The sequence below is a fragment of the Lissotriton helveticus genome, chromosome 3_1, assembly GCF_964261635.1.
Source record: "Lissotriton helveticus chromosome 3_1, aLisHel1.1, whole genome shotgun sequence".
NCBI lineage: Eukaryota > Metazoa > Chordata > Amphibia > Caudata > Salamandridae > Lissotriton > Lissotriton helveticus.
The window spans coordinates 971,863,062-971,890,362 of record NC_136061.1 but is presented as its reverse complement, the minus strand read 5'-3'; the positions used below and the strand labels follow the sequence as shown (position 1 = coordinate 971,890,362).

The window sequence follows — 27,301 nt, the reverse complement described above, 5'->3', positions numbered from 1 at the left end:
GATGGAGATACTTCAGGTGCGGCCACCACTTCGAGAGATAAGTTGGGATCTTGGAGGATAGGTAGACACCCGGGAGTTGGGCACAGGGGGTAGTGGGGCGCCGGGTGCAGGGGTGTCTTTTGACGTTGGGAAATCTTACCCTCTGCTGGTCGCGGTTGGAGGTGTCCCTTGTTGTGAGGCTGCAGACGTCGTCAGGATCGTCACGGAGGGTCCTTGGGTGCTGGATTCTTGGTCGCAGTAGCCAGGGGGATGTACTAGTGGTCTTTGTCCACACAGGCACGGGTCGGGCTTGGCAGGTGCAGAGTGTGCTGGATTCGCGGTTCCTGGCTGGCACCAGGGGTTGTTGCTGCTTGAGCAGAACCACTGCTCCTGGGAGTCCCAGTCTTTAGATGAGCAAGGCAGTCAGGTCCTCCGGGGTTTTCGAGGTTGCTGTCTGCAGGAGACGCCGGGGTTTTAGCAGGAGCAGGGTCAAGGTTCAACAGGCCGGTAGGGCTGGGGCCAAGTCAGTTGGTGTCGTCCTTTTGTTAGCAGCTGCACGGCAGGTCTTCTTTCTTCTTGTTCTTCTACTTCTATCAAAATCGGGATCGGAGGACGGAAGTTTCAGGGTGCCCCTAAATAATACATTTAGTGGCGTTACAGGTAGGGCAAGGGCAGTGACCAATGAGCCCTGTCCTGGGGTGAGTACACCCCCTATCCTGCTCCTCTCCTCTGATTGGGTAGGCTCCCCATCCTCAAGATGGCGGGAGCCTGGAGTTATGCTTCACCTCGGCCCTCCCACCCGAGGGGTGTGGTTGGCAGAGGCTGGCACACCCCTTTTCTCAATTAGGGTTTCGCGCCTTTCTTCCCGCCAGAGTGGGGGTTAGAACTGGTGGGAGCCAGTTGCTGAGTACAGCAATTGCCTGGGGAAGCTCACAAAAGGCGGCATGCCTTTGAAGCTTCCCCTGCCCATCCTGGGGGAGGAGGCTTGGCACCTTGTCCTAGGATGTGCATTGTTTCAGGCCCCCGAGAGCGGCAAGCTCTCGACCTAGGGGTCCAGAAACATGTCTGGTGGTGGCAGCCTCGGTAGCCACGCAGTCAGGACACTGAGAATTGGTTAGGTTTCAGGGGGCATCTCTAAGATGCCCTCTGTAGTGCATTTTACATTAAAACCCACACTGGCATCAGTGTGGGTTTAATGTGCTGAGAAGTTGAATACCAAACTTCTCTATCTTCAGTGTAGCCATTATGGTGCTGTGGAGTTCATAATGACAACCTCTCAGCACCATATACTCTTAATGGCATCACTGCACTTACAGTGCCCAGGAATGGCCCTGAGTACTGTAGGGGCACAGGGCTCATGCACCTGTGCCCACACCACTGGCATAGTGCGCCCAGCTGGAGGGGTGACTGAGGGATGCCAGGGCAGTGTGTTGGTGGGCATAGCACACAGGTATGTGTGCCATGTCGACTCTCTGTTTAGTTCTGCACCACGACACTCAGCCTACAAAGGCTGTGTGTGTGATGGTACAGGGTCCCTAAGGGTGGCACAATAAGTGCTGCAGCCCTTAGGGACATTCTCTGGTCACAGTGCCCTGGGTACCATTTACCAGGGGCAGACCTGTGGCCAGAGATGCCAATTGGGTTTAGCTTTCAATACAGTTGTTAGGGAAGGAACACAGGCCCTGGGCACCTGATTGGCAGGAGCCCAGGTCACACTCAGTCAAAATACATCAGCAATTCAGCAAAAAGTGGGGGCATACCATGCAAGAAAGATGGCACTTTCTCACTCTGGCCTTAAGTAAAGGTAAATGTCCCATCAGGTTTCAAGCCAATTGTGATGTGTTTAAGGGGTCAGAGGACACATACCTGGTGCTGGATAATAGTGTCCCAGACATCGAATGCAGGATTACCAGTAGGTGAGTCTTTAAACACTGAAAAACTGGGAATGGCCACTCATTAAGAGGCGAGTTTGCAACAACTATCAACACCAGGTGTTACCAGTATGAGCACTGGCTAGACACTCCTCTAATGGGTGAATGTAAAGGTGAGCAATCAGAGCTATTGCAATGCCTGATGCCCTCATCACCAACAATTTCAAAAATATGCTCACTGTGAGAGAACACGTCTTGTAAAGAGGAAGCAGCCTATGGACATCCCAATGCTCTCTCTCTGTTGGGAAAGCCTTCGCTAATCACTTTGATCAGTATGGGCCTCAAATGGTTGCATCTGTTAAGGCCAGACCTGAGGTTTATTTGGCATTCACTACAAAGCCTAGTCTGAGAAGAAGTTACACCACTTGCTAAGTGTGTATTAGGCATTGCTGATAGCTGCTGCTCTTTATCAGCCAGTTGCCCATGTACGGATGACATGAATGGCCATGTGGCCCACACGTAGTGCAACTACTACCAAGAATTTGGTGAATATTCTGAGGCAGTTCTTACCCTGAATAGTAGCACTAAGACTTGTCAGTGTTGTCTACTTCCTACAAATATGCAATAGAGCGGATGCACAGGATACATGGGGATGTGGAATTATGTGTCTGAGATTGCAGGTGACTGAGTAGATCAGATGAATAAAGTCCTGCAGGGTGGTACTCTCATAGTGCTCTGACACTATGCAACCATTTAGTAGCCTGAGATCTTATGTAGGCCTTAGTGTTTGGTGTTTATTTTGTTTGAGTAACTATAGGGAGCATAATTCCCTTGCCATTTTTTTGTTCTATAGCTCCCTGACTGAGATGTGGTTGCACATCTTCTTGGGGTAGACTTTAGTGTAATTGAAGGATTGTTTGACAGGGATGTGGGATATTTGATGGTGTAAAATTCCAAGCAGTGTCCTAGCTAGACAGCGACAGGAGCCACTCTTGCAGATGCCTTGCTTGCAGATGGTTTGTTGCAGTTGTTTTATGAGATGCTCCATCTCCTCCCAGGGATATGTCATACCAGGAGAAGGTCTACTGAAGTTGAGATACGCCAATGAGTTGCAACTCCTACTGCTCTACGCTTTTTCCTACTGCCTCTAAATTGAGCATCTCCTGGTCTGGTGGGGAAGCTTCTCCGGTACTCCTAGCAAAGACTCACATCCTAGACATATGCACTATTAATGATCCAGGTGGCACATGGCATCTCATATAGAGTGGGTCTTTGAATGCCAGCTTATGCTTCTTCTATACACTTGCTCATGCTTTTTAAAATGGGCAGAAACTGATCTCTCCTCAGAAATTCCTCCTCCTCAATCACATGAAGTTTCACTTTGTGTGACCTGCTGTTCTGTGGATGACTGCAAGGTAAGCAGTTGTGTCATCTGGTGGTAGAGCATTCACTGGGTAGGGCTCAAAGGGTACATAGTGTAATCACACCTGGGATCATCACCCTGCTCAGCGAGGACAGACTCATAATAAGGGTCTTGGGAAATCTGACTCTATGTCCTGATCTGTATCAGTGAAATGTGAGTGGTGTGATAAAGTCAAATGCCGTGGCGACTGCTGCGGCTGAGGGATCTATCCTCAAGGCTTCTCAGGTGCCGAGATAGGCTATAACTGTGAAGCAGAATCGAGGACAGTGGTTAAGTCCTCTTCAGGTAAGTCTTGGAGCTCCAAACCCAGATTTTTTTAGACCAGTGCTTAGCCTGACTTTGAGACTCTTATTTATGTCAAGCATTGAAAGGACAATCTCAGACAGTATCAAAGGTGCAGTTTGTGTACTGCGGGCAGGTTTAACTTGGGCCCTTGCTCTTCTTAATAATTGGAGCACTTTGAAGACAAGGGTTCCAGGCCCCAATACCTTTGGCTCACCGAAATACCGGATGGACCACACCCATGTCTTCAGAATTGAGGGCCGTGGATAGTATTCTGTAAGGAATCCTCTGAAATTCCATTCAATACATTAGATTTTTTCATTTTTAAATGCCTGGGAGGCTAAAAAGCTTGATTCATCATGGTCTCAGGGCGAGCAGAAGCTACAAACTGGCACCTCTAGTCCTGGTGGAATCTAGGTGTTCATCGTCTGATGGTGTCTTCTCTGTTAATTGGAGGTGATGATAGTGTCTGGAGTAAAGTGGCTGTCTTTTGTAGTTCGATGGTCCAGGGGCTCCAAAAGTACGATCGATCCCCAAAGGCAGGAAAAAACAATCTGTGGTGGAATCATTGTCCTGGTGCATTGTGTGTTTAAGAGATCACAAGTCACCTCGAAACGAAAACTTATACTTTTGAAGAAAAACAACTGCAGAAGTCCACATCCAACACTAGATGGCAAAATTATGCAAAGCATGTAATATACAGCTGCACATGCAAGAAGGACGTACTAGAAAATTAGGGGGTGAATACCAAGATCTACCCTTAAACCTGTTTAATACGGTGAAGATCAATTAGACTTTTCGGGGAAATTCATACCTAAATCCCACAGCAGAGATTTCCTTTTTATGAGGCTTTATGCCAAGATTTAGTTTCCACTCTGAAAATGTGAAATCATTTGTGTAGCTCTATTATTGCACTTTTTTGCAGTGCAATGACCTCCAGGATTTTGGTGGCATCAATAGATGACAGATTTCATAACTTGATGTGGTTCTACCACATCAATGAAGCATTCCAAACATCCATTTGTTATACAAAAGCAAAAATCAGGCAAAAGGTAAGAAAAGCAGGCATCTGGTGGCAGTTCAGTTAAGTGACCTCTCATCATAGGGCACTTCAGATTAAAGACAGCAAATTCTTAATCGACGTTGAAACTAAGTGATAATAAAAGCGGACTTTTGTGTCTCCAGTTTAACATCACTGGGCACACAGGGCTACATACACTTGTGAACTAGACATCCTAAACCCAACTGGTTTCCTGAATATGTGGAAATTGGTGGCAAACGGCAAAATACTCCCTCTTGAAAACTGCATTTTGCAATAAGAAACACATTGTCAATGGATCTAAAGAAGTCTCAAACTCTGTAAAATATATTCAAAATAGTGAGTTCGGACAGAGAGGAAACTAATAGATTAACCATGGTATACGGTGCAAGAGACGTGACAATGCTTCCTTTCAGAGCCCCTTGGAAAACTTGAACATATGTGTCAATGTCATTATATTTTAGATTGCTGTACTGGGTCCCAAGACAGAACCAAAGGACGGTTTATCAATGTCTCACAAAACATGGGTACACTACAAGTCTCCCCTCAGTTGTAACAATAGATGTTCCCATGGCAATTTTATAAGTTACAAAATCCACTATTCATGTAACTTAATGGAGACAGAATAATCTGACCTTTGTGACACCCTTGCACTTTGAGGATTAACTTGTAGGTCAGAGAAGCAAGAGAGAAGGAACAGCTGCTGCTCATCACGAAAATACTATTACTGTCAATTAGCACTTTAGTCTCCTAATGGGAAAGGTAAATAAACATTATATATGATATAAAAGATTCCATTCTTGATCTGCTTCACAAATAGATGGGAAAAGCAAGCACATTAGTGTGTGTAACATCCATTTGCAAGGAGGACAACCAAGGCATCTCAGTAGGTCCGCTTCAGCGTTTCGAACTGTAGCCAGATGAGTCGCCAACAAACCCTGACTGTCACATACCCAGATCCACATTTGAAACACCTTTGTGGACATACAACCTTGGGATGGTGTGCTGTTATTTGTGTGCACTCTTACCCCCAACACCGGAGACGAGAAAGATTTCAGGACCAGATAAACTGCATTCCGAAACGCATGTCAAAGGAACTATCTTCTGTTTACCATACATCATAAATTTGTTTTAGGCCTGTAGGGTCTCCCGGGCCATAATTTTTTTTTTTTTTGTGTGGAGTTTTATATAGCGCGAACTAGACCCGAACCGAATCAGGTATCAGAGCGCTTTACATAGCACAAGTTACGTTTTTTTTACATGAGGACACACTTTCATTTTTTTTTTTTTTTTTAGGCACGGGGAGATTAAGTGATTTGCCCAGAATCACAGGAGGTTTTGGCGTCGTTACCAAGACTCAAACCCAGATCCCCAGGTCCGAGGTCGAGCGCCTTAGCCGTTAAGCCAGCTCCTCTCCAATTGGGCAATAACTCATGAATAAACCCAAAAGATGTGTAAACTACTCATGAAACGCTCGAGTCATGACACACTAGATTGACATAATAATGTACAAAGTAGAGGGTTGTACAGGAGTTTTTTCTACTTCCCCCAGAGAAGAACCATCTGGAATTGTGTCTGTTGCATCCTGAGTGAGGAATGTCGGTCAGTTGTCGGTGTTTCCCCAGTTTGCTGGCACACCAATCAGCTGGTCCTTATACATTCTGCCAAAGGGGCATGGCATCACAACTCTGCTACACTCTTCAAGTGATGGATGGTGGGCATTCAACGCTTCTAACCTGAATATCTGATGTGCTCAAAGACTATTTGTCACATGGCTGGTTTACACATTTACCCTCGAGTCAGCTGCCAAATCCCCTCCAATTCTCTCTGATGGTCGGAAGGCAAACCAGCCTCCTTGCCCTTCTTTTGCTTCAGTATCACAATCATTTTTTTTAGAAAGATCCATGATCTGCAGCTACCCTCAGAGCTAGGTGACAGGCTCTCTCCTCTTACAGCTCACGGACAAAATCTTCCTCCACTGCTTTCTCTCCTGGGACAAATACAGCTCTTTTCTCAGCTGCTAATTCAGCTGTCCTCCTAGCATAATTTAGCTCAGAGGACTGAGTGTGACTAAGAACTGCCTGCCTCAAGCCAATAGAGTTTGCACACATCTTGAGGGTCTACTACAATTTGAGAATTTAAAAAGCCTAACACAGTGTTGCCACTCTCCCCAAATAAAGCCTATTACCTGCTCCAAATTCAAAATCACAAGCGACTTACAACTTTTCCCTGCACGTGTCAATATCATAAATTACAGATTAAGTAAAATGGCCCTACATCAAACTGCGTATTGGTGATCAGATCCCACTACTCAATGCAAATTGCATTAACTTCTCAGTTATAGATGTACAGAAAATATTTTCCAGCATCTGCATTTCTTCCAACCACTGACCAGAAAGAAAGCAGACTTATCGAGAATCGGCCAGACATACCAGCACATACCAGATGCACCCAGATTAGGTCAGACTATGTATTGACTAAGAGACACACCAGATTAGAGTTAGACTGCTGCAGAGGCATAATTTTCAAATTCCATCAATCCCTCAGAAAGGCCATCTAAATGTGTTCTGCACTCCAGGTACATTCACCCAGTAAAGCACCAGACTTTGGGGGCAAAAACACACACACACCCACACCTCTTCCGGGCCCTATACTCCACGCTTTTCACACCACACACCAATTCTCCTCTCTGGATTAGACCCTGGAAAATCTCCCCCAGATCTCAACTAGTCCCTAGATTATTCCACATTGAACAGGCACTTGGAAAGACTTACCCTGAGCTGGACATTCAGACCTTCCTAACTGCACACTATTCTACAGTGACCATAAATGTTCAGCAACCACAAACATTTGTAAGATAACTTCTAAATCTTATTCAAAGCTTTATATGAAGCCGTCTCCATCCATTAGGGTGCACCAAAAGAGGAAGCAGCAATGTCGAACTCTATTTATGCCTCCTCCCCGGTCAAATGATTCATTGTATAGCGAAGCAGTTCATCCACTATACATATTCTAAAACTATTAAAATCACTCACCATGTCTGCTGTGACCTGGATCCTGACATGCTGGCCTACAGTTTTGGACTTGCAGAAGTTCTGAACCTGGAACCACCGGTTGTCATAGCCAGAGACAGTAGAGTTAGTAGAGTTCTTCCCTTCGATATTGACAAAGCTAGGGACAAAATACCAATTTCTGCGATAAGGCATCTGTGGCACAAAGCAAAAGACAGTGAATGGCAGTTTTAGGAGAGATGCAAGAAGAGGACGAAGGACTCACCTTGCATTAAGGCTTTAAAGTGCCATTTGAACTGGCTTGATTGACATCTACAGGCTTCCATCGGTTTATCTGATATGAAATGATTTATTTCAAAACCACTAACAGTGAAATCTACTAATACTGCATGTGTACGAGTTAAAATCTACTATCAAGTAATGCCACAAAAATCATTAGGAAAAAAAAGGAAAGGGGTGATAAAAAAAATCGAAACAGCGCATGGGGTACAGTTAACCGACCAACATCATATACAGATTTGAACAATCCAACTTAGAAAATGCAAACTGAAATACAATTCTACACCTCAAACTTGTGTTTCTATGACTTTGTCAGACCAAGCACAACTAAGAACCTGAAGCAGTTACACCACCACTTTCCAGATTATAAAATTAGCTACGAGGTTTCAGCAGTACAGAGTTTTCTCATAAGGAACTAGGACACTAACAATTTGCAGTCTAAAAGTTAATAATAGACAAATCGTGCACAATCATGGACAAATACAATGTTTAATAACAAGGCTTTATTGTCATACTGCAGATTGGAGAAATCATTAGAAGAAATTCAGTCTTGGCTAAAAAAAAAAAAGTCTTTAGTAGCACACAAAGTGCCATATGTACAAACCATTTTTGTGGTCGGTAACGGCGCTCTCGTGCTGTTTATGACTGCAAAACTGCATTTACAAAACACAAATTGTGACTCAGAAACATGTTACCTTATCACAATTTGTGTTTGCAATTTGGGGAATCCCTTCCAAATGTTGAATCTGAATGGGATGTATGAATTTTTTTGAACATTCATATTTTACCACTCCCTGTAGGAGGCGGTAATCCCTTCGCAAATGGGAAGAGGTCCCAGTGGGACGCCTTCCCCTTTGAGAAAGAAAAACAATATTTTTTTAAATCAGGCAGTAGTCTCCCGGACCACTGCCTACACTTAAAAAATAAAACTTCAAAGTTTCATTTTTTCTTTTTAAACGCTACCTGTTTTTCTTTAAGGAAAACTGGCTGCATTAAAAAAAAAAAAGATTGCTTTATTAAAAAGCAAATCACAGATATAGTGGTCTGCAGATCGCAACAGGCCACCATCCCTGTGATGGCTACTATTCCCAATAAGTCACAAACTACAACCTACCTCAATAATACTCATGAGGTAAGTCGATTTGCTACCCTATAGGAATCACTAAATGAAATGAATAGAGGTTCATACTTTAGGGATATCGATTTCCTGGCTGAGATTCGCAGAGAATCGCAATTAGGTAATCGCTATCCCTAAAATCTGCACATATTGCCCAAAGTCTTCTACCAGGTAAAAACAATTTCTAAAAATGTAAAAGAAAGGTCATTGAAAGGGACCTGCATGAGGAAACATGATTAATTGACCATGTTGACAGAACAATCAACAATGTTTAACTACTGAAAAGCACCATCTATGATTCCACTGAAATGATGTTGTATGGCTTTTTACAGTCACCAGTCATTCAAGCATGGAAGGCAAGCATGCTGTTTCTGTACAGAGGAGCTACAACAACTGTTGTGTACTTGATGGAGGCCAGAGTGCCTGACCTTGGATTGAAGACAAGCCCTATCTACTACTTATAATGCTTTTCTACTACACATCCCCATCTCTGCTGAGTACCCCATTCCTTCCATGATGCGGAGAGTAGTAAGGAGCCGCAGGAAGTCAACACGAGTATGACTGAAAAGTTTGTAGTTTATCCCACTTGAACATGGGTGACTATTCAGGTTTTTTGATGTGTTATAGCTGGATGTTGATATCACACTGGGTTTTAAATGCAAGAGCTTTATTTCTGGCAGCGCTGTTATTTCTGAAAACTTTGTTTACTTGCTCAAAAGGTCTTCAAGACATAAGCTGCCTATTGCAGGTATTTCTCCAATTAAATTTAATTAGACATGAATACAGCACGTGGGGTGCCTATTGGGGGAGTCCTAGGACAAACAGGAGTTACTAAGCTCCAACTGTGTCATGTGAAGTCGTTTACAATTCGCTTCCAGGAGCTACCTTACTAATGATGCCAAACTGAATGTCTCAAGGAGAAGGGCAAGGTCCGACTAAGTAGGAGTGTGGATGGGCAACTACAGATGCCTTCCATGCCAGGGCCCTGAAATCCCCACAACAATGTGCAAGCGGCCAGTTCTTTGCAATGTGGGAATTGGCAAATGCAGGTCATCGAGTCTAGAAGGGACCTTCTTTATGGGTCTGTGAAGTAGCAACCAGTGACCCCTGTATAGAGTACCCGCGGTGTGGATTTACAGGTATTTTCTACAAGGCCAATCACAGAGTGATAAAACATTCACGGACATGCATAAAGGGGGCAATTAAAGTTAGTTATCTCTGCAACCAATGGTCGATATTGAATGCAGTCTGCAAGGTTATTTAGTGAATGCCATCCTAGCAGTCTCATCAAACATTCCCAGGCCAGAGAGGAGGCCCGAGCCAGCTCAATACTTAGTTGACTGAATGACTTTTGCGATTTAGGTTTCAGAAAACCCACACGAATTGCCACACACAACAAAACGGTACAAGTGAAGAAGTTATTTACCTTCAGTCATGCTCTTTCTGGTGAATACTCTATTTATTGCAGATTCCTCATCTAGTGAATCCCACCTACCCCTGACCCCCTCTCCCTACCCCTTTCCCACTGCCAGACTAGATCCAGAGAATTTTCTAAGCAACTCTGTCACACACCAGTAGGTGGAGTCGAAGACTCAACGACACCCGGACCAGAAGTGGCTTCTCCTCGAGATCTAGAAAATGGAGTCCCTTACCCCATGTGAGGAGGTGGAGCAAAGAACGTCAGCAGGGCAATGGACTGCACTACATGGAAATGCGTCACAATCTTTGGGAGTAATGCCTCTTGCTCCTTAAAACTAATTTGACTGGAAAGAAGCTGGTGCATGGTTGCTGGACAAAAAGTGCTTATGCGACAAGCTGACATGATCCCTATGAAGAACACTGTTTTTAAGGTGAGCAGCCTTTGAGGATAACTGTGCATTGGCTCAAATGGAGTGCAAGGCAAGAAAATTAGAACCAGATTAAGGTCCCATTTGGCGCAAACAAATGGTCCAGCCCTTTCAAGGTGACTTAACTTAACTGTTGTCAGGGCAAGGCCTTGCTGGGAGACAAGGAGAAATCAGGAACATCCAATAATTGGTCATGTAAAAATTGGCTGTGCAGGTAGGAGTACCAGAGCACCAAGCAACAAACGTGCCAGCTTCATGTCTTAGTAGGTGGACGCAAGGGAGATCGAAGGCCATCAACTGTTGTAGCTCAATCTCCAAGCAAGATGTGTCTGCTTTATTGTATAAACCTGCCCTGTTATTGTGATCGGTCTTGAGGAAGAGGCAGCTGCGGAGGACAGATGCTCATAGACAGATGTTCTAGGTAATACACTCCCCTGGCCCAATCCAGAGCCACTAGGATGACAAGACAGCCATTATCTGGAGGTGGTTTACAACTGATAGAGGTAAGTCTGCCTTCAATAATCAGTTGTCAAGGTACGGGTAGACTGATATTCTAAAACTCCGGAGACTGACAGAACCCACCACTATTACTTTCGTGAACAGTGGTCAATCTCAGCTGGGGAGGTGTCACTGGCCACAAGAGAGTGGCAGTGTCACCAAACTTGCCTGTAGATTGCCTACTGGGGAATGATTTAGGTGGGACCCAGTCTGGAGCAGGTAACCTGCCCCTCTCTACCCTGCCTCAGTCAGCCCAGGGCTGTAGAGGTCAAGGAGGCCAGTGTTGGACCCCAAAGGGCCCCCTGTCCAAAAGAACTCCCCAATCAGCAGATTAAGGGCACTGAAGCTAGTAATCCTAGCCACGTGAAAATAAAGCAGACTCCTGAGGGATCCCCCTTAAAATTAGTTAGGGACCTCCCACAGATGGACACTGTTGGGCACAGCCAAACCTGGGACCTGAGGGCCCCAAACCTGACCTGTCCCTCCAGTAAGCCAAACAGAGGGACCCAACCTCCAGCTGTAGGTAGCCAGAGGTTGACCCTGAGAGCCCAAAACAACTCAGTCTTGGAAAGAAAGGCCTCTTTGGTGGATGATGATTGGAGGAAGCTGAGCCCAAAATTAGTGGAGCCTCACTTCAGTACTCCATCTCAGCACCAGCCTTTTTCTTTGACAAAACACACCACAGGTAGAGATTCCCTATGGTGGAGACCCTCAGACACCCTTAGGGTGAGGGATTGCTTAGTGGACCATGAGATAGGGGGTAACCATGCCAGTGCTGGTACTTCCTTATATGGCCACTCAGGCAATATAGGCTTACCTGGCAAGGCTAGCCTTATCTCCTTTCGTTTGGGGGGGGGGGTTATGTAGGAAGGTAGATCCCTGACTATGGTTGCCCCCAACTTTTTTGCCTGGTGTTTTGCTGGTTTTCTGACTTAGTTGACCTGAGGCCCTGCTATTCAGGACCTCAGGCCTACTGCTCTCTCTGTAAAATGGATTCCATGTACCCTAGGTACATATCTAATTGGATACTGAGTCACCTTATCAGTCCCTGTACAGTGTACCTTAGGTACCCAGGGCATAGGTGTACCCAGGGCCTACCAGGGGCTGCAGCATGTATTATGCCACCCCTGGCTGGCCATCCAAATCTGACACAACTGGCTGCACGACAGCTGGGGCAAGGTGGTGTAATCACCCTTTGCTTTAGATATAGTATTCCTATATCTAACCCTAAAATGGACACACAGATCTCCTATCAGTCACTCCTATGGCAGGCCTTAACAATCCTGAAGGCAGAGTGCTTGGAATCGTGTGAGATGGTGCTCTGGCATGAGCTGAGCCTATCTGCGGCTTTCGGGATCCATCCCTTAGCCGTTTCCATGATATCGCATACCATATACTCTTAAGTGCATTATAATCCTCGCGGTTATATGCCAACTCTGGTATCGCTTTATCAAAACATGTCGAGTAAGGTGTCATACGAATTGGAATACTAACCCCTCGCCAATTCTGGTGACGGGGTTAGCATTCCACCCTTCTAGAGGGACACGACATGTATGTAACCTGTAACCCCGGTTAAAGTCAGACAGAGCCTTAGCATCCACAAAATGGATGCTGCCACCGAGACACAAGTCTGCCCTCCTGCTGCTGGGAGTCCTCCCAGAGCAGGAGGCAAGGACAAAGGGTTTCCTGCCAGGGGCGGTGCCAGCACCGTCCCAGACAGGGTTTTGTGTATTCCAGGGAGGCAGGGCTACAGAGGAAGGTGACTGCAAGTGGCACCCCGGTGCTCACTGTGCATAGGCCGGCTGAAACCAGTTCCAGGGGCACTCCAGCCCCTGGCCTGGGGAAAGCCCGCCAAAGGAGAGGGGTGTAACCACCCCCCTCCTGGTCCCACCCATGGGGCAGGACTTAGTCGCGTGCCAGCCCCCTTTTTACAGGATAAAGGTAGGGACTGGCCCCCTTCCAAATCAGATCATCTTTGAATCCTGAAACTACTTTCCACGAAAGGAACTCAAGACTTCTTCCTAAGATTTCTCCCTTGTGACTAAGGAGTAGTCACCCTGCATCCGCAGGCACCATCTTAAAGAACACTGCGGTCTGCTGCAAGTCTCTCCTCCGGATCAAGACTGCCCAGCTCGACGAGAACCGGCTTCCCTGGCACCTCTGACCTCTACCTGCATCATCAGTCACGCTGAGATTCGTGGGTGTGACGAGACCTCGAGGGACCGGCCATCTTCAAGACTGCACGACTTCTTTCCAGCAAGCCCGCCGAGTAATTTCCTGGTGAGTGCTTTGGGGTCCGAGAAGCCCCGACCCTGAGCAGCTCCAGCACCGAAGTGCAGCCTCCCAGCATCTCCACGATCTGCGTGGGGCCCTTCTGCTTTTTGCTGCTCACCGCGTTGTTTGGCTACTAGCCCGCTGGCTTGTGGCCTTCTGAACGACACCCGACGACATTTCTGCTGCTGGTCTGGTTGCTCCAGGCTGGCCCTTGCTCCCTTCCAAAAGAGGAGCCCCCCGGACCCTCCTGGTCCACTCAAGACGCCATTTTGAGTCCACCGCGTGGGCTTGAATTAGCCAAGGCTTGTTGCCCAATCCTGGGTAACTTCGACGCCGACAGCTTCATCCATCGTGGGACAGCTCGCCTCTCCATCCTGGTCGCCGACAACGCCTCCTGGTCCGTGAGATCTGCAGAGCCAGCGTCGCCCACTCACCTAGTCGAGGTGACTTCGCCCGGTGCCATCCTGGTGCCCACTTAATCACTGGCTAGTGATTCAAGAACTTGGTCCCCTCTGCTTTCAGGTTTTCTTCTTCCTTGATCCAGGCTTGGATCCATCGAACTTTTCTTCACTGGTCGCCTGCCAGCAACTTCCTTCTTCCAGGCTCCTGGTCCGGCACGAGGATTCCCGACGTCTTTTCAGACCTATGCAGCTGCAGCCCCTGGGCTAGGTAACTTCGGCACTTCGGTGTCCCAGCATAGCCTCACTATCCTAGGGTCAGGATCCACTGTCGTTTTCTTCCTACCAGGTCGGGTTCGCCCGTGAACACTAACTTTGCCTTTACTAGCTCCCATAGACTTTGTCCCGCATCCCGCGTGAGAGTGCACACTCTGCACCCGAGTCCCCTAGGCCTCCTAGAAGTAATCTAACGATTCTATAGTCAAGTCCTAGCGAGTCCAAAGCCTATTAGTACTGTACTTACCTGCTAGTAATTTCGCATTCCACTTTTAAAGTATATGGTTTTTCGTGCCCCTCGGGCATTTGTGTATAACGTGCTAACTTAAGTATTTTCGTAAGAGTTTTGTTGTGTGCCTAGCACCCTGTCCTCATAAAGAGTACAGGGTTGTTGTGATTCTAATAAATACACTGTTTATTTTCATAACACTTGTGTGGTGTCCTTTCACTGGGTGTTCAAGGGGTAATGTGATGGTAAAACAGCTGGCTTAACACGCCCTCTAGAGTCTTAGCCTTAGACTGCTCGTATCCATGCTACTAGGATAGCTGGTCTATAAGGTTGACTTACAACCAATCATCAATAAGGGTTGTTTGGACTGATATATAGTGATCACTCGAATAGTGAACACTGCACATCAGGCCAACTTCTCACAATTTGGCTGCTTTATGATAGTTCTGCATATCAAACAAAGTTAGTCAAAATGTAGTTAATTTAATTTGAGGAGCCAATTAGGGCAAAATGGAGAAGAAATTATGGGCTGCGACTTCACCTGAAATGATATTTGTCCTTAGGACATACACATGAGCTATTGTGTATTTTGAATAAATACCCACAGAAGGTGTTCATTATTTTAACGAAACGCGTTGGCTGAGGCTGTTTTGTTACAAATGAGAAACAGAGAGAAAATAAAAAAAATTGGGATTTAAAATAAAGACACAAGAACTTTGGACATTTTGATTAGACTCTTTATTTTGGATGAACAGCTATACTTCAGTCTCTGTTGATGTGTCTCGACCACTGGCCTCTTTTCAATCCAGAAATAGATTTTCATCATCATATACCTGGGAACTATCATTGTCATCTTGAGGTTCCTCTGTATATCTGTAGTGTAAGTGAACCATATCAGAAACCGACTGAGATTGGAGTGGAGGTCGGGTTGGGGGTGGGTGCTGCTTGAGGCTCCGAACAAGCTTGGGTGGTTTTGCTTCAGAGTTTGAAAGGACTACTCTTCCGGTGGCTGTGGTGTTGCTGCCGATGTCAAAGAATGGGGGACCCGGTTAGTCGCCATAACTATTCCCTCTCGTTATTCTCCTATGACCAGACTCTCTGACTGGAGACAGCTCCCTGATAAATTCTCATCTGTCTCCTTACAGTCAATGTTGACCAGGAACCTATGCCCACGTTTCAGTGCCGAGATATGTGATAAAATTAACTTCAAATGAAAATTGCTTCCAGACACGATGGAAGAAAAACGAATCAAACGTTGAGCTTGTGCCTTGGAGCATTTGGATAATCAAAATGACAATGCTCCAGAAAATAATGTGGCCACCATGCTCTCCAGAAGTAACCAGCTTCACTAAATTAAACCCATCATGCTGTTGAATCATTACATATTGCAAGCGCATGGTGCCTATATTTTATGTTGCATATAATTAAAAAAAACGATTTTTAACATCCTATTGCTAATTTAGGAGAAAGGAGGAAAGAACAGTAAAAATTAAAATTGTCAATGCTGTAGGAATATCAAATATAAAGATGTTTAAAGAGGTGGAGCCAACATGCAAACATGTTGATTTCCCTTATTAACTAGAAATGAGGGGGTCCACTCTGGGATCTGCCAAGATCTTACACATGCCAAGCTTCAATATGCAGGGAAGATGTAGCTCTCACAAGTATCAGTGGAACTTAATGTACAATCAGATCGACCTTCAATTGAAACTTTCCCTTATTATCAAAAATGGCCTGCCGATTGAGAAAAGCACAAAAACAATTTACCTTGTTTAAGTAAAATGTGTTTTAAAATGTTGATAGTCTGTAACCTTGCTCTACTATACCCATGAATTTCATTTCTGGAAGCCACCTTAGATAGAAACTATAACCCTTGTAGATTCAAGGACCTCATCCAAGCAACAACAATGTAACTTTCCAAATATGTTCCCCATACAGTTAGTAATCATATGGAGCACTAAAATCCTTAATTGTGTCGGTCCCCTTGTTATGACCACTTATGTCCATGAGATGCAATTGGCATTTTGAAAAAAAAACTAGTTACTTACCTGTACACTATAGTTCTCCAGTATTGATATCTTTCATAGATTCACATGCTTGTATCTTCCCCGTCGTCATGGGGGAAGTCTCACTGTAACAGAATGACCATAGCAGTACAAGAAAAACTGCATAGAAAACCCCATACGGGACAACATTATTTGGTAACCAAACCTCATCATTATGTGGTCCAAAACTCAGTCAATCAGCTGCCAGCCCTTTCATCACACTCCCCAGCAGAGCCATCATATTTCTAGCCGCAAGTGAGAGACAAGGATATATCCAGAGATAAAATGGTCTACCTGAGAAACGGGGAGGTGGGTGGGTCGCATGTGATTCTATGAAATATATCAATATTGGAGAACCATAGTGTACAAGTAAGTAAGGAGTAGTTTCTGTCCTGTAACTCCAGTTCTGTAGTAGGGGTATCTCTGTTATAGTCATAATCTAGTGAATAGTCCCGCCCATGTGCGTGGACCCCGGAGCAATCAAAAATAATCTCTTAAGCTGTCAAACCATGCAGAACTGCATCGACACTTAAGAGAGAATTTAAAGACAGATAATGCAGCCTATATCCACAGGCTACACTGTCCAGTACTTCAACTAGAAATTCCACCAAAATCCACAAACAGCACAGCCGGTCCAGGGTTTTCTAAGAGAAAAACCTTGCCTTTAACAGCAAAACCCTCTGGAATGATAGAGAGGAAGAAGTGGACAGACAAGCCCCATAGGCTGCCATTATGTGGCTCAGAACAGGATACTGTGCCTTTAAGAGAACTTTCCAGAAGTCTCACAGTATCCCAGAATGCACTGCAGGTCCCTTTTACTATCAGTTCTTTTTGAAGGCGTAACACGCCAGACCTGTATCATTTCTTACATGAATATCTCTCTCCACCGGGGAGGAGGGCGGGCGCTTAGGACTATAACAGAGAAACCCCTACTACAGAACTGGAGTTACAGGACAGAAACTACTCCTTCTGTAGTAGGGGATCTCTGTGTATAGTCATAATCTAGTGAATAGAATGGCAAGCCCATCCCCACACCAAAGCGGCGGAGGAGAAAAGAGAAATAACACCACTAATGTGCGAACAGATTTCGCAGCTAAGCCTGCCCAACCTGAGCGTCTGCCCTGGCATCAGCGTCCAGGCAGTAATGCTTAGCAAAGGTATGGACCGACTCCCAAGTGGCCGCCTTGCAGATTTCTGCAATTGGAACATTACGGAGCAAAGCAGTCGTGGCAGCTTTGCCCCTGGTGGAATGAGCCTTAGGTTTACCCCCTACGGTCTTATTAGCCTTTTGGTAACACAGTTGTATACAGGACACAATCCACCTCGAGATGGACTGTTTAGAGGTAGCAAGACCCGTCCTGACTGATCCATAATTGATAAACAATTGGTCTGACCTACGAATATCTCAACACCCTCCTGACATCCAGGGAATGCAGGGACCTTTCCGCTGGAGAGGAAGGATTCTGAAAAAACGTAGGTAAAGTTATGGTCTGGTTAACATGAAAATCAGAAATAATTTTTGGAAGAAATTTAGGGTGAGTACGCATAACAACCTTAGCAGCATGAAATACAGTATAAGGTTCTTGGCAACGCAACGCCTGAATTTCACTCACCCTGCGGGTCGATGTAATGGCCACGAGGAACGCCGCCTTCCAGGACAGGTGTTGCAACGAAGCCTTATGAATAGGTTCAAAAGGCTCCTTCATCAATCTGGACAGCACCACATTCAATTCCCATGAAGGCGAAGGAAGCCGGACAGGAGGGAACACATTCTTCAAGCCTTCCAAAAAATCTTTGATCACAGGGATCTGAAAGAAGGAAGTCTGTGAAGGGCATTTCCTGTAGGCAGTCAGCGCAGCCAGATGAACCTGAATGGAATGGACATTAAGGCCAGACTGCGCCAGATGTAGAAGATACGGAAGGATGACATCTTCCTTACACGTCGTCGGGTCATAGTTCTTGGACTTGCACTAGATGCAAAACCTCTTCCACTTGTAAGCATAAGAAGTCCTAGTGGAAGGTCGCTTAGCCTCCTTCAGTATGTCCATGCAATCTTCTGGTAGATTCAGATGGCCATATTGCACTATCTCAGGAGCCATGCTGCCAAACTCAAAGACGAGAGGTTGGGGTGCAACATCTGCCCCCCGAACTTCGTGAGAAGGTCCGGCCTGCATGGCAGCCGTATGTGAGGAAGGAGAGACCGGTGAAGCAGGTCCGTGAAGCACCACTGTCTGGGCCATTCCGGGGCAATCAGGATCATCCGCGCCCTGGACTGGGACAGTTTGATGAGCACCGCCGGAATCAGGGGAATGGGTGGAAACGCGTACAGAAAGCTGTTCGACCAGTTGATCCATAACGCATTCCCCAGCGTCCCCGGCTGGTAGTACCTGGAGGCGAAGTCTCGGCATTTGCTGTTTTCGGCAGTGGCGAACAGATCTACGTCTGGAGTCACCCACCTTGCGAAGACTTCTCCTAGTATTTCGTCGTTTATGACCCATTCGTGGTTTTCCTGAATCAGTCTGCTCAGTGCGTCTGCCTGAACATTCTGCACACCTGATAGATGGGTAGCCGTTATCGTCAGCCCTCTGGCTAGAAGCCAGTTCTAGATCGCCTGCGCCTCCTGCGACAGAGTGCGCGATCTCGACCCCCCCCCCGCTTGTTGAGGTAATACATCTTGGTCGTATTGTCCGTCTGAACAAGCAAAGAGTTGGTCCGGAAGGACGGATGAAAGGCCTTCAGTTCCAAGTGAACAGCTCTGAGTTCCAGGAAATTGATGTGGTACGTGGACTCTGTCGAGGACCACGTCCCTTGAATCTGTAAGTCTCCGGAGTGCGCCCCCAGCCGTGGAGAGATGCATCCGTCACGATAGTCTGCGTGGGAATGTCCTTGTGGAAGGGAACCCCTCTCAGGAGATTCTCCGCCGAACACCACCACTTCAGAGACTGAAGAGCATGTAGAGACATCCGTATCCTGTTGTCCCAAGATCCTTTCCTCTGATCCCACTGAACCTCCAAGCACTCCTGCAATGGTCTCATGTGCAGCCGTGCGTGTGGTGTGAGGAAGATACAAGAGGCCATCGATCCCAGTAGAGAAGACACCATCCTCACTGTTGTAGATGGAGCGGTCATAAGAGCCTGAGCCTTCCGAAGGAGTGATAATCGTCTCTCCTCCGAAGGAGACACGCTTGCTGACAGAGTATTGATGGAGGCTCCCAAGTACTGAAAGCACTGGACCGGAGTCGGGACAGACTTGGACATGTTGATGTGCAACCCCAGCTTGTTCAAGAGAACGCACGTCTTCTGGAAGTGCGCTTGAGCTTCCGAGAAGGAGGAGGCCTTTATCAACCAATCGTCCAGATATGGGTAGACAAACACCTTGTTCTTCCTCAGGTGTGCAGCTACCACTGCCATGCACTTCGAGAATGTTCTGGGCGCACACTTCAGCCCGAACGGAAGTACTGTGTACTGATAGTGATTGGTGCCGACTTGAAATCGCAGGAACTTCCTGTGTTTGTGTGCAATGGGCGCATGGAAGTATGCATCCAGTAGGTCTATAGCGCAGGGCCAGTCTCCCTGTTGCAGCTGAGGATAAATCTGATGCAACGACAGCATGCGAAACTTCTCTCTGCGAACCCACTTGTTTGCTTGTCGCAAATCCAGAATGGGCCTGAACTCGTTCTTGTCCTTCTTGCGAACCAGAAAGAACCGGGAGTACAGACCTCTTCCCCTTTGAGACAGAGGTACGTCTTCTATTGCCCTCTTCCTTAACAGGATATGTGCCTCTGCCTGGAGATCGCGCAGTTGAAACTGCGAGCTGACCGGTGGAATTGATGGAGGCGGGCTGGTGAACCGAAGACTGTATCCATTGCAAACAATATTCAGCATCCACTTGTCCTGAGTAATTTTTCTCCACTCTTCCAGAAAAAATTGAACGCTTCCCCCCACCGGAGCAGGTAACGGATGTAGGGGAAGTAACCGCTCAGGGTCGAGACCCAGCTGGGCCTTTGATCGCTGCTGCGGACTGCTGGCCGCCTCTAACCTTCTGGCGCTTCTGGAAGGGCTTCCGGAACTGCTGCTGCTGTTGTTGCTGCTGTCCCGAAGTCTGTCCTCGCCCTCGGCCTTGACCCCCAAACCGTCTCTGGAACGGGCGGTAGACCTTCTTCTCTTTGGGCTGTTCCAGCCCGACCACCGTCAGGGTCTCGGCCTCCGCCTTCATGCGGGCCATTTCGACATCCGCATGTTTGCCAAACAGGGTTTCACCCCAGAAAAGGCAGATTGGCCACCCGCTGCTGAGCTTCCGGCTTGAGTGATGTAAGCCGAAGCCATGCGTGGCGCCGCTGGTTGATACCATGATAGAACCCGTGTGCAGCCAGAAGGGACGTATACGTAGCCGCGCTGACGAGCTGGTTCGACACCAGCATCCCCTCCTTCAGGACCTCTTGAAAGTCTTCTTTTTTTCTCCCGGGGAAGGAACTCACCGAACTGCTGTAGGGACTCCCATAGGGCACGATCGTACCGCCTTAGCAAAGCCGCAGCGCTGGCCGCCTTCATAGCAGTAGAGGCCGTCCCACAGACCTTTCTGCCTGCGGAGTCAATCCAGCGGCTGTCCTTATCCGGAGGTACAGTAGAGGACGGGGAGGTGGCATGTTGCTTCCGAGCTGCCGTCACTATGACAGAATCCGGAGTAGGATCCATCCGAAGAAAGGAAGGGTCAGAATCCGGGGCCCTGTACTTCTTAAGTAGCCGCGAGGGAGCGGATTTTGTCACCGCAGGGGTGAGAAACAACTCCTCTGCAGGCTCTACCATCCCCGGCACTAGGGGTAGTAAAGGTCGAGACAGGTGTTTTTTATGCAGTGTCTCGAAAATCACGGATGTCGTTGGAATAGGCACAGTCACCGTGATACCCAACTTCGATGCACCCCTCAGGAGAAAATCCTGGAACGTGCTGATGTCGTCCACCGGCGATACTCTCGTCCCCGGGGATTCCGACAAGGTCGGTGAGTAGGTTCTGGTCCCAGAGGAATCCGTGCGGGACCGTGACCGTCTCCTCCTGTGACGCCGTCTCGATCTCGTTGAGGACCTGTGACGACTCTGTGATCTCCCCCTCCGATCCGAGCGAGATCGCGATCTCCTTGGCTTCGGGCGCTCAGCCGGCTTCACCAGAGCGGGTGACTTTGGCCCGGCAAGGGCCCTCGGCCGAGGGGTACCCTTAGGGGGCGTCGGGAATCGAGGCAGCGACGCCGTCCTCAGAGGAAGCGGAGGAGGTTTGTCAGCCGGAAGAGGAGGTTGAGGTTGAGGAGGAGGTGGAAGTGGAGGCGGGGTGGGAGCCCGCGGCGGTGGGCCCCTGGGCAAGGGAGGAGGGGGGGGCATAACCGACTTCGGCCTAGAAGGCGTAAACACTTCAGAATACACCGAGCCCGGTTATCCGCCTTCTTTCCAAGGCTGGGGCGTTGGAGAAGCCCCCATAGGCACCTGCCGCCCGCTCGACTGACTCCTGGCGCCAGAACGTCGACCCGATGGCGAGCGTCGGCCCCTCGACGGCGAGCGTCTCCTCCTCGACGCCTCACGCCTCTTCCATGACGTCGAACGCCTTCGTCTCGACGACGACCTTCGCCTCGACGGCGATCTTCGTCTCGACGGTGAGCGTCTCCTCGACCCCGAACGCTTCCTCGACGACGACCTTCTTCTCTTCGCCGACGGCAAACAGCGGTATCGCCTCGACGGCGAGCGCCTATGTCGGGCCACCTCTCGACGTCGAATACTCGGCGACGACGGCAACGACGACGAAATCGTCACCGGTGATTTCGACGGCGGTCTATTCAGTTCCCTCGAAGCTGAGCGTCGACGCCGCTTCAACCCAGAGCCCTAGGGAGACGGGTAACAGACTGCAGTCATCCCTCTCGACGCCGTAGTCGGTGCAATCGACGCCTACGGAGAATGGGGACGCTTGCTGGTCTTCCTGCCCCTGGGGAGCCCCCCAGAGGCCTCAGCATGGGCAGAGGAAGCCCTTCCAGACCCACCTTGTGCCTTCAGTCTTCTATCTTCCAGGCCTTGGAGCCTGATATTCAATCTGTCCCTCAGGGTTCTGCTAGAGAAGCCCTGGCAGATGTCACACTCCTCTGGGACATGAGATGAGGAAAGGCAGATGAAGCACACCTCGTGTGGGTCCGACTTGGCCTTCTTCCTCGAGCACTCAGGGTATTTGTCAAATAATGCAGGCATATTGGCAAATAAAGAGTGCACCAAGACAAACACAAGGAAGAAACACCAAAGTACTTCAAGAAAAGCACTCAAAAAAACTTGAAAACAGTGAAAAATAACCAAATAAACCCTTGAAAAGGGAGAGCTCAATGCTCCAGGGTCCTGCTTGCAGGAGCCGGAAAAAAGAACTGAAAAGTAAAAGGGACCTGCAGTGCATTCTGGGATACTGTGAGACTTCTGGAAAGTTCTCTTAAAGGCACAGTATCCTGTTCTGAGCCACATAATGGCAGCCTATGGGGCTTGTCTGTCCACTTCTTACTCTCTATCATTCCAGAGGGTTTTGCTGTTAAAGGCAAGGTTTTTCTGTTAGAAAACCCTGGACAGGCTGTGCGGTTTGTGGATTTTGGTGGAATTTCTAGTTGAAGTACTGGACAGTGTAGCCTGTGGATATAGGCTGCATTATCTGTCTTTAAATTCTCTCTTAAGTGTGGATGCGGTTCTGCATGGTTTGACAGTTTAAGAGATTATTTTTGATTGCTCCGGGGTCCACGCACATGGGCGGGACTATTCACTAGATTATGACTATACACAGAGATCCCCTACTACAGAACTAGTTTTTTCTCTAGTATTGAATCTTTCATAGATTAACATGCTTGTATCAGAATAGAGACCAGTACTTATACCACATTGCGTTTCCAGGATAGAACCCCATATTCTCTCCTGGCTCTGCTCCTATCTCTAGGATACTATAAACCCCAGAAGCAATCCATTATGAACCAATATGCAATGAAAGAATAGTTTATGCAAAGACAACATCCAAATAAGAGTGGCTATCAAAATGCATATATACACACATATATATACTTGTATACACGTATATAAAAATATATAGTTTGAGAAATACCTTACTGAAATAAATGACGTAGAACTGCGTGTCCCACTGCGGCATCCTCCTTCCACGCAGTATCCAGACAATAGTGTCTAGTGAAGGTGTGCACATTTTTCCATGTCGCCGCTCTGCAGATGTTTGGTAGCGACACTCCCGCAAACAGAGCCGCTGAAGTTGCCATCTTTCTCGTGGAATGAGCGTGCACTCTGGATTGCAGAGGTTTTCCAGCTATCTCATGGCATAAGGAAAGGGCAGAAGTTATCCATCTCGAAATACTGGATCTGGATAGCGCTAAACCTTTTCTAGGTCCAGAAAAGGCTACAAATAGTTGGTTTGTTTTCCGGAAAGACTTTGTTTTGTCAATGTAGAATTTTAAACATCGTTTAATGTCTAGAGAGTGTAGGGCTCTTTCCGCTGCCGAAGAAGGATCTCTAAAGAATGTAGGTAACACTACAGGTTCATTGAGATGAAAAATGGAAGGGACCTTAGGAATAAATTTTGGATTTGTCCTAAGGATAACTTCATCTTGTCGGAACTGAAGAAAAGATTCTGCAATTGAGAAAGCTTGAATTTCACTGACCCTCCTTGCTTACGTGAGGGCTAACAGCAAAGCCGTCTTCCAAGAAATAAACTAAGTCTACTTTATGCACTAGTTCAAACGGCGGTTTCATGAGCTGCGTAAGAACCGTATTGAGCTGCCAAGGGACTATCGGGTGCTGAACCGGGGGAAACACTCAGAAGAGTCCTTTAAGAAATTATTTTATCACTCTTTGCGACCAAAGCGATGGATGGTTAGGAACCCTCCTATATCTTGAAATAGCTGCCAGATACACCTTTAGTGATGCATGTGATAGACCTGCTTTGGCCAAATGTAAAAGGTACGGGAGAATTTGCTCTGGGGAAGCAGCAAAGGGATGCAGAGCTTGAGATGCACACCACTGACAAAATCTCATCCATTTTGCTGTATATGTTTTATTTGTTGAAATTGCCCGAGATTGTGAGAGTATATCCCGGCATTCTTGAGAAATATTTAAGTATTGGAATTCATGTTTGTGAGGTTCCAGGCTGACAAGTTCAGCAATGTCAAATTTGGATGGAGAATTTGTCCGTCGTTCATAGTGATCAGGTCCTGCAATAGCGGAAACTGTATTCTGGGGGCCACCGACAACTGGAGAAGCTCCGAGAACAAGGCTTGTCTCGGCCATGCCGGGGGCTATGAGAATTAAGTGGCACGGTTCTGATCTCATCTTCCGTAACACTCTCGATATCAGAGGGAATAGAGGAAATGCATACGCGAACATTCCTTTCTAGCGTAGCTGCAGTGCATTGCCCCACAATCCCGCTTGGGGGAACCCGCTTGCAAAGTGCTTGCATTTCGAGTTGTGGTGGTTTGCAAAATGATCCAACGATGGGTTGCCCCACAGACGAAACACTCTCAGAAGTGGACTTTGAGCTAATTACCACTCGTGGGAAACACTGGCTGATCTGCTCAGGATATCATCCCTTGTGTTGTGCACTCCTGGAACATGCTGGACTTGTAAAGAGATGTTGTGAAGCAGTAGCCATTTCCAAATCTCCTGAGCTTGTTTTGACAGGAGCTTTGACTTTGTGCCTCCTTGTTTTAATAGGTAAAACATCGTCGTTGTACTGTCTGACCTGACTAGTACCGTTGAATCATGGATTCTGTGGAGGAATGTTTGTAAACCCAAGAACACTGCTTTTCGCTCCAACAGGTTGATGTGAAGTTGAGCTTCGTGGTTGGACCAATTTCGAGGTCTTTGAGATGTGCCCCCCAACCTTGGAATGATGCATCTGTCATCATAACATAACTGGGATGTTGAGGTTTGAAAAGCAGACTTTTGTCAAATGTTTTCTGATCCTCCACCATGACAGGGCTTCCTGGATCTGAGGAGTGACGGTGATCCGATCTTCGAAGGACCCTTGGGATTGTATCCATTGTTTGTCAAGAAGCTCTTGGAGATACCTCATGTGTAATCTGCAATTGGGAAGCAAGGGGATACAGGAAGACATCATCCCCATTAAGGAATTGAAAAATTCTCACTGAAGTGCACTTTTTTGTTTGCAGATGCGACGCCAGGTTTAAGATTTTTTGAGTACGCTCCTCTGAAGAATAAGCTTTTGTTTCCTTTGTGCGAAGCATGGCTCCTAGAAATTGAAGGGATTGTGACGGAATGAGAGATGACTTTTCTAAGTTGAACCTTAGTCCCAGACAATGGAAAAGATCCATGCAGCATTGTAGTGAGTGCCGGGCAGCCTGGTATGATGTACCTTTTATGAGCCAATCGTCCAGATATGGGTAAATCCGGTGAACTTGTAGTCTCAGGTGCGCTGCTACTGGCGCCATCCACTTTGTGAAGACTCTTGGCACTGATTTTAGACCGAAGGGTAAGGTTTTGAATTGGTAGTGGCGCCCGCCACTATGAAATGTAGAAACTGCCCGTGTTTTATGTGAATCGGAATGTGGAAATAGGCATCTAAGAGGTCCAGGGATGCCATGTAGTCTCCTTTGCGTAGTAGTAGGAGTATTTCTTGAAGAGATAGCATACGAAAGGGTATCTTTTTGATGAATTTGTTCAAACCTCTCAGGTCCATTACCTGCCTCTATTTTGACGTCTGCTTTTTCTTTATCAGAAAGAAATGCGAGTAAAATTATTTTCCTCGCTGAGGACACGTAACCTTCTCTATTGCCCCTTTCACTATAAGAGATAATATTTCTGCCTTGAGGGCTGACAGATGTTGTTACTTCTTGTGAACAGGAGGTTGATACGGAGTTTTCTGTTTAAATTCCAGGGTGTGGCCTCGATGTATCACGTCGAGTACCCATCTGTCTGTTATTGTCGACAGCCATTGCTGATAAAGGAGAGAAAGGTAATGATTGTTGTTGAGGTCTGAGCAAGTGGCGGGTGCTTCGATAAAGTCACTGTCTCCTATTGCTTTGCTGCGACATTCCCCTCGCAGTATTCTTCCCTTTGGACTGCTGATGATATGGGCTGTTTGAGGAACAAAATTGCTGGTTGCTCAAAAACTGACGATACCCCTGTTGACTGTAAGGTTGGTACCTCTTGGACTGGTATGAAGACCTTTGATTGTATTGGCCTCTAGCCCCTCTTCTCTGAAAGGACTGGAATCTACCTTGTTGTAGAGAGCCCAATGCTTGCGCTGTATCCGTGTCAGCTTTGATTCCTTGGAGAGCATCGTCTATATGCTTTCCGAAGAGATACTCTCCGTCAAAAGGCATATCTACTATTGTTGCCTGAACTTCCGGTCTGAATGAAGTGGGCTTACGCCAACCTTGTCTTCGGATTGCCACTGTTCCCGCCATTTGCCTAAATGCCACAGATGAAATATCCATCTTGTAATATGGCGGCAGCTTCTTCCTTTTTGTCGTCTGGGAGATGAGCCAACAACGGTGCTATGTCTGACCACATCTGTTTATTGTTACGACTGATCAGAGCTAGAGCGTTTGCAGCTCTAATGGAAGCTGATGCCATCACAGCAAAACGCTTCCCTGCGCCATCCATCCCTCTTCCTTCCTTATCGGGAGGAGCTACAGAAGTTGAGACTAGATTTTTGGACTATCTCTGAGCAGCTTGCACCACTACTGATTCCGGACGCAGATGTCC

The 27,301-nt window shown here is 47.1% G+C and overlaps 1 protein-coding gene across 8 annotated transcripts in view; it reads right to left on the bottom strand.

Moving 5' to 3' along the window:
• The window catches only part of USP40 (ubiquitin specific peptidase 40), a 660,245-nt gene that overhangs the window by 375,899 nt on the left and 257,045 nt on the right, over nt 1-27,301 (bottom strand). For all 8 annotated transcript variants that reach the window (XM_078681394.1, XM_078681396.1, XM_078681399.1 and 5 more), the window contains exon 18: nt 7,630-7,765. In XM_078681394.1, coding sequence (XP_078537520.1) covers nt 7,630-7,765 — 136 coding nt within the window. The remainder of the gene's footprint in view (nt 1-7,629; nt 7,766-27,301) is intronic.